This window comes from Cyprinodon variegatus, unplaced genomic scaffold (genome assembly GCF_000732505.1).
Source record: "Cyprinodon variegatus isolate N-32 unplaced genomic scaffold, C_variegatus-1.0 Scaffold101, whole genome shotgun sequence".
NCBI classification, from domain to species: Eukaryota; Metazoa; Chordata; class Actinopteri; order Cyprinodontiformes; family Cyprinodontidae; genus Cyprinodon; species Cyprinodon variegatus.
The window spans coordinates 1-6,883 of NW_015150554.1; the positions used below are offsets into that span (position 1 = coordinate 1).

Here is a 6,883-nt window from a genome sequence, read left to right on the forward strand (position 1 = left end):
ATCAGGGTAAATTAACCATAATTTAAATAAACAAAAAGAATAATCATTTCAAACTAATCAATTAAGGTTAAACTTGAAAAGTTGGAATCAAAGGTAACTTTCAAAATATCAAATAAAATAAATTAACTCAAATACTCAAGCAGTGTGAGAGGAAGAAATTAAATAAATATACTGCGCAATATCAATTTAAATGTAGCTACATGATCCTATTTTAACACATTTCATTTTACAAAGTGCCCAAACACACACACCATACCAGCAGTTTAGTTACCTTAAAGCAGGGAGTGGGGCACACCCAACAGCGATCAGCTGTGACAGCCCAGGCACAACAGCAACTGTTCTAATAAAACAATGCTCCAATGAGCAATCAAGCAGCAATTGCATACCAATGTGATACTGCTATGCTAGGAACAAACTCACCAAGAGAGCAAATCAGTGGTTTCAGAGACTTGGATTATTTCCAGGATGAAATGTTCAGCAGGATGCCAACAGCCAGCCACAATCACAGTGGAACAGGTGATGTAGTTTAACCTGGCTGGAGGCGGGGCTTTAAATAAGTTGAGGAGTTTGGGCAAAACAGGAAGTGGGCCCGCAAAAATAAAAGTCTTGATTGACTAATTGCGGGTTACAGGTTCCCCCCCCTAAACTCATGTGCGTCCTCGCACATGCAAGCGGCTGGTGACACATCACACCGTCATATGATGCCGAGGTCATGGAAGTCTCATCCAGTTCCAAAGCAGATGTAAAAGCTGTACTGAGTCCTTGGAACAGCGACTGGATGCTTTGCAGAAGTGGATGCCAAAGTTTCGAATACTGCAGACGAGATGGTGGCTGACGTGTTCGAGTCAAGCATCGGACAAGTGGTTCAGGATCTGGACTAGAGAGTTCTGAAGCAGTAGAATCACTTAACATGCTGGTTTGTTCTGGAGGGGATGTAGCTTCTGGCTGAGGAGAGACGGGTCCTGATTGAGGGAAGAAGTTTTCCTCGAGAGGCTCCGAGTCGGCAGAATCTGCTGCATCTTCAGCTATTTGCTCCATGCCCAGTTTAGCAGTAGGTTCAGGTCCAGACTCTACTTCCTGTTCCTCAGCAACCATTCCTTCCATGGAGCCTTGTGAGTGCTGGCCAGGCGGATCCACAGGCATAGGAGCGACAGTAGATGGAGGAACAGGCAAGTCAACCTCAGTTGTAATTCTGGTGAGATAAGAGCTGGAATAATCAGACAAATCAGGTAAGAACACTTCTTCATTTTCAAGATCTGGAAGATCTAAATTTTCTGAAGTCACGGGTGCAATCACTGTTGGCTTTATTTGTTCTGGTTTGGAGGCTGGAGACAGGTAGCCACATGGCAACAGCAGGTCACGGTGGAGAGTTCTGATGGGACGATCTTTGCCTTCTGGTTTAACTGTGTATACTGGAAGAGTGCCGGCTTTCTTCTGAATAATATACACATCCGACTCCCACCAGTCTGCGAGCTTGTGCTTGCCTCGTAGTTTGACATTCCTAACCAGGACTCTATCTCCAAATGAGAGTTCTGCGGCTGTGACTTGCTTGTCGAATCTGAGTTTGTTCTTCCATATGACTTTCTCAGAGTTTTCAGTTGCAATCTTGTAACTTTCTTTTAGGTGTGACTTGAGATTTTCAACATACTGTGAATGAGATGTAGATGTTTTTTCAGACACAGGCAGTCCAAAGGCTAAGTCAACAGGAAGTCGGGGTTGTCGACCAAACATCAGTTCATATGGGGAAAATCCAGTGACATCATTTCGGGTACAGTTGTAAGCATGTACTAATGGCTTTACAAAGTCTTTCCAGTGAGTTTTATCATCTTCTTGCAGCGTACCCAACATGTTTAAGAGTGTTCGATTGAATCGTTCTACAGGATTGCCACGGGGATGGTAAGGTGTGGTCCTAATTTTTTGGATTCCTGTGATTTGACAGAGCTCTTTGATAGTGTGGGATTCAAAATCAGTGCCTTGGTCGCTATGGAGACGCTCTGGCATTCCATAATGAACAAGGAAGTTCTCCCATAGCACTTTTGCTACAGTTTTAGCTCTTTGATTTGGTGTTGGCACTGCAACAGCATATTTTGTAAAATGATCGGTTATCACTAGAACATTTTTGGTGTTACTTCGGTCTGGTTCTATGGAAAGAAAGTCCATGCAGACAAGTTCGAGTGGTCTTGTGGTTTTAATGTTAACAAGAGGTGCAGCTTTCTCAGGTTGTGCTTTTCTTCGAATGCACCTCTCACAGTTCTTAAGTTTGTTGCAGACATCAACTGCCATACGTGGCCAGTAGAACCGTGATCTCACCAGCTCCAGAGTCCTCTCTGTTCCTAAATGGCCCATCTGGTCATGAAGCTGGTTGAGGACCTCAGCCCGCCATTCCTCTGGAAGTACAAGTTGGTAAGTAAGCTCACCTCCAATGTTCCTTTTCCTGACGAGAACATTATTACGGAGCTCCAGACGTGTAAGCTCTCGCAGGAGTAATGGCAGATCGGGGAGCTGTTCCCTCAGAGATGGCTGTGGGTTTTCCCCTCGTTCCAACTGAGCGATGATGTGCTGAATGACTGAATCGGTTCTTTGTTTGTCAGCAATTTCACCTTCAGAAAAAGATGACACAACAGGTGAAGAGAACTGCAGATCATTAACAAAACTGTCTGGTAAACTGTCAGTGTTAATGGAGAGAGTTTGCACAAGAGCAGCAACCTGGTCCAGGTTGGGTGAGCTGTACACCAGTTGTCTATCACATATTGCTTGAACTGAGTGCTTGTCAATGGAAATACAGGATGGATGTTCCAGATGTTGTTCAGTGAACTTCAAAATTCTCTCTTTCTCCTTCAAAGATAAAGGATCAGCCACCTGTTCAGCATGAGGTCGCCGAGAGAGACCATCAGCATCTGCATTTAATCTGCCAGCCCGATAAATGATTTTAAAAGTAAAAGTTGAAAGAGCAGAAAGCCACCTGTAGCTTGTTGCATCCAGTTTAGCAGAAGTTAGCAGATATGTCAGTGGGTTGCTATCTGTAACCACAGTGAAATCAGAGCCATATAGGTAGTCATAGAATTTTTCTGTAACTGCCCATTTGAGAGCCAGAAACTCAAGTTTGTGGGCAGGATAGCGACTTTCACTGCGGGACAGACCTCTGCTGGCATATGCAATCACCTTGTTTCGCCCATCATGTTCTTGGTATAACACTGCACCAAGGCCAGTAGAGCTAGCATCAGTGTGTAAGATGTAAGATTTACCTGGGTCTGCAAATGCGAGAACTGGTGCCGTACTCAGCTTCTGGATAACCTCTTCAAAGGCCTGCTGGCAAGCAGTTGTCCAGCGTGCAGCAAAAGGTTTTTCTTGGGTCAAGGTAATGTTGCAGCTTATTTTGTTTTGACTTTTTCTGACAGGGTGGGTATCCAGCTGTTAGCTCATTAAGAGGTTTGACCACTGATGAGAAGCCTTCCACAAACCGGCGGTAATATCCTGCAAATCCAAGGAATGATCTGAGCTCTTTAAGATTTTGAGGAACCGGCCAAGATGTTAATGTGGAAATCTTGTCTGGATCTGTCTCCACTCCATAACTTGAAACTACATGTCCAAGGTAGTTAACAGATGTCTGAAAGAAAACACATTTTTCAATTGACAACTTCAACCCAAATTCTTTCAGGCGTTGAAGAACTTTCTTCAGTCGGAGTTCATGCTCTTCTAAAGTTGGTGCAAACACTATTAAGTCATCAATGAAAACAAGTACTTCTTTTAAATTCATGTCTCCCATGCACCGCTCCATGAGACGTTGGAAGGTGCTAGGAGCATTAGTTACTCCTTGAGGCATGCGGTTAAATTCATAAAATCCAAGTGGACAGACAAATGCAGTTTTATTTTTGTCTGATTCATTCATCTCAATCTGGTAGTAACCTGATTTTAGATCCAATGTGGAGAACCATTTGGAGCCAGACAGTGCTGAAAATGTATCCTCCAGTTTTGGCAAAGCGTATGCATCTCTGATGGTCTGGGCATTCAACTTTCTGTAATCAATACAGAGCCGTACTGCACCATTTTTCTTCCGCACTACAACTATAGGAGAAGCAAAGGGTGAGTTAGATTCACGTATAACACCAGACTGCAGCAGTTCTTGAATGTGTTTACGCACAGCATCCACATCTTGGGGGTGGATGGGTCTTGGTCGCTGTTTAAAAGCAGTGGGATCTGACAGCTTGATCTCATGCTTGACCTTATCTGTGCAACCAAAATCAAGATCATGTTTTGGAAAAACATCTGACATATTGTTGAGCATGGTTGTTATGCGTTGTTTCCACTCAGCTGAGAGCAGAGAGTTTCCAAAGTTGTAATTCAGCTTGGTTGGATTTAACTCTGCACTCTGGGAAGGTTGATGTACTGTCTGCTCTTTGTGAAGAATGGTCTGGATGGTACTGACTTCAGCTATGGCTGCTCTAGCTGGAATCACAATGTCATGGTCAGATTCATTAGTGATAACCACAGGCAGAGAAGCAGGCTGTACAGGAGGTAGATCCATAAGGCTAGATTTCACTATCAAACCACCAGGTAGAGAGAAAGAAGTTGGATGCTGAATAATTACTTCTTTTTCTCCTTGCAGTAATGGGCATATCAGAAGAGCATCCAACACAGCAGTTCTTTGAGCAGGAACTACCTGTGGGCTGGATGACTGCATTTTTAAAATGCCATGATAGTCATCAGTTGTTAGCTTATGCCTTATCTCCAAAATTTTATGCACTGCTCTATATCCAAAAGGCACAGGATGAAACTCAGCCTGTGATTGACAGCACTGGTCATAAACAATATCCAAAGTGTTGGTGCCAATCAGAACAGGAGGTTGTGATGACCGCAGGTCTGGAACGACCAAGGCCAAGGTATTGATGTCCATCTCTTCTCCTGCAAACTCAGAAGGAAATGTCAGACAGAGTTCCACATATCCAATATAAGGCACCCTCTGACCATTTGCACCTTCTATCTCCAAAATTTCATTTAATGATTTTATCTTATGATCTGAGAGATGGGTGTTATAGAAGGAATGCGAGATTGTGGTGACTTGGGAACCTGTGTCAAAGAGGCAATGAAAATTGATCCCTTTAATCTTCACCTCACCAGTACTTCTTGTGCCCACTAATCCTTTAGGTAATGGGAAATATGAAGATGAGTCTTTGTTAATGGGACATTCACTGGTTGCAGCTCCCACTTGTCCCTCAGTAAGAACTGCTTCTAGTTTAATGGTTTGCTTTTCTCCCAGGACTGCTGTTTTTGTTTCAGCTGGCGGCGCTTTTCTTCAACCAGGCTTGAATTTGGTTGACTGGAACAGTTTGGGGCAATGTGACCGTCTTGTCCACACTTAAAGCAGAACCAGGGCCTTGGCCTACTACTGGTTTGGCCAGATTTTGGTTTCTGTTTTTTCAGCTGATTCTCTGGTTTAGCAGAATTTGAGTCCTTGGACAACAGGGCTGACATTTGACTCTGCAGCTTTAGCATTTGCTTCCTCAAGTCTTCAATAGCACCCGAGTCTGACAGATGGCCACATGAGCATGCACTGGTGGTATGAGCTTGTACATTAACACGGTGCTTAACTGCTGGAATATGTTTTTTCATCAACATCTCTTTTGCCAACTGTCTGTCTTCCTCTGTTCTAAGTGTTAATAAAAACTCTGAAAAGGGAGGTGGTTGGTTTTTTTTCTTTTCTAGTTGAAGTTTGTTTATCAAGCCGTTATCCCAGCAACCCCTACAAAATTGTTTTAACAAATATTTGTCCATTTCAGTTGCTGGAATCCCACCACGCTTCACCACTGTACTGAGAGCTAATTGGAGTCTCTGCAGATAAGAAGAAGGTCGTTCCCCATGGTCCTGAAGCGTGTTTAAAAATTTTGCAAACAGCTCTTCTCCGTCTTCAACAGTAGCATATGCAGAATCAAGTACTTGCAAAAATTCTGCAGGCAGGGCATTGGGCCCCAAACCTCTCACTAGGTCAGCAGCTGGAGGTAGTAAACCTTCCAAAATGCGCCTTGTAACATGTAAAGGTGCAAGACTTGGATCGGCATTTAAAAGTTCTATTTGAGACCTCCAAGATTCATAATCTGCCTCATGCTGAGGTTTCGGAAGCTTTCCTGAGAAGGTACGTAGTCTAAAGGAAGACAGAGGTTGAAGATTTACATCATCTCTGCGCACAATGTGTTCAACTACAACCCTTTGGACCCCAGGAGGGTTTAGATCGTTCCCTGAGAGAGAAATTCTCGGCCCCACATTTGTAGTTGGATTTGGTTGAGTTTGTGGTCTTTGCTGGTTGGTGGTGGACTGATCTGATTGGTCTGAGGAAAGATTCAACGGCCGAGTCTGACTGGATTCTCTGTCAGTAGCAAATATTTCCACTGTGGTCTCTTCATCATCAGCCTCATCAGGCTCCCCTCCGGTAGCCGCTATTCCTAAATGAGCACCTTTTTGTTCAAAAACTCCTCTCAGAACATCATCAAATGATTGTCCACTCTGCTGGGAAATGCGTTTCAGTTCATAAAGGTAATCAGGGGCTTGGGTTGTATCCACTGTGGTTGTGGCACAGCACTCTCTTGAGAGTAATTTAATAACAAATATAACATCGTCTGCAGCCTCAGATTGGTAAATATATGGTAAAAGCGATTTTAGCTTTTCCAAATCTGCAGGATTAACAAATTCAACGGCCAGGTTTTTATAAAATGGACTCTCACGTGCAGTAACAGTAAAAACCTTAACGTCACCATAGCTGCGTAAATAATTAATGATCTCATCATCTGCTTGAGTGTTTGTTACACCACTAACGATAACAGAATGAGCAACATTAATACCAATTCCTTCAAAGAAATCCATGTTTCAAAACAAAACAAAATACATTCAC

At 43.3% G+C, this 6,883-nt stretch overlaps 1 protein-coding gene across 1 annotated transcript in view; it reads right to left on the reverse strand.

Moving 5' to 3' along the window:
* Nucleotides 1-665: 665 nt before the first annotated feature.
* The window catches only part of LOC107084468 (toll-like receptor 13), a gene marked incomplete at its 3' end in the record, with an annotated part of 10,462 nt that continues 4,244 nt past the window's right edge, over nt 666-6,883 (reverse strand). Inside the window, exons 2-5 of the mRNA XM_015374357.1 lie at nt 4,138-4,227; nt 3,397-3,474; nt 2,311-2,600; nt 666-1,647 (exon numbers count right to left, since the gene is read on the reverse strand). Of these exons, the coding sequence (XP_015229843.1) occupies nt 666-1,647; nt 2,311-2,600; nt 3,397-3,474; nt 4,138-4,227 (1,440 nt within the window). The remainder of the gene's footprint in view (nt 1,648-2,310; nt 2,601-3,396; nt 3,475-4,137; nt 4,228-6,883) is intronic.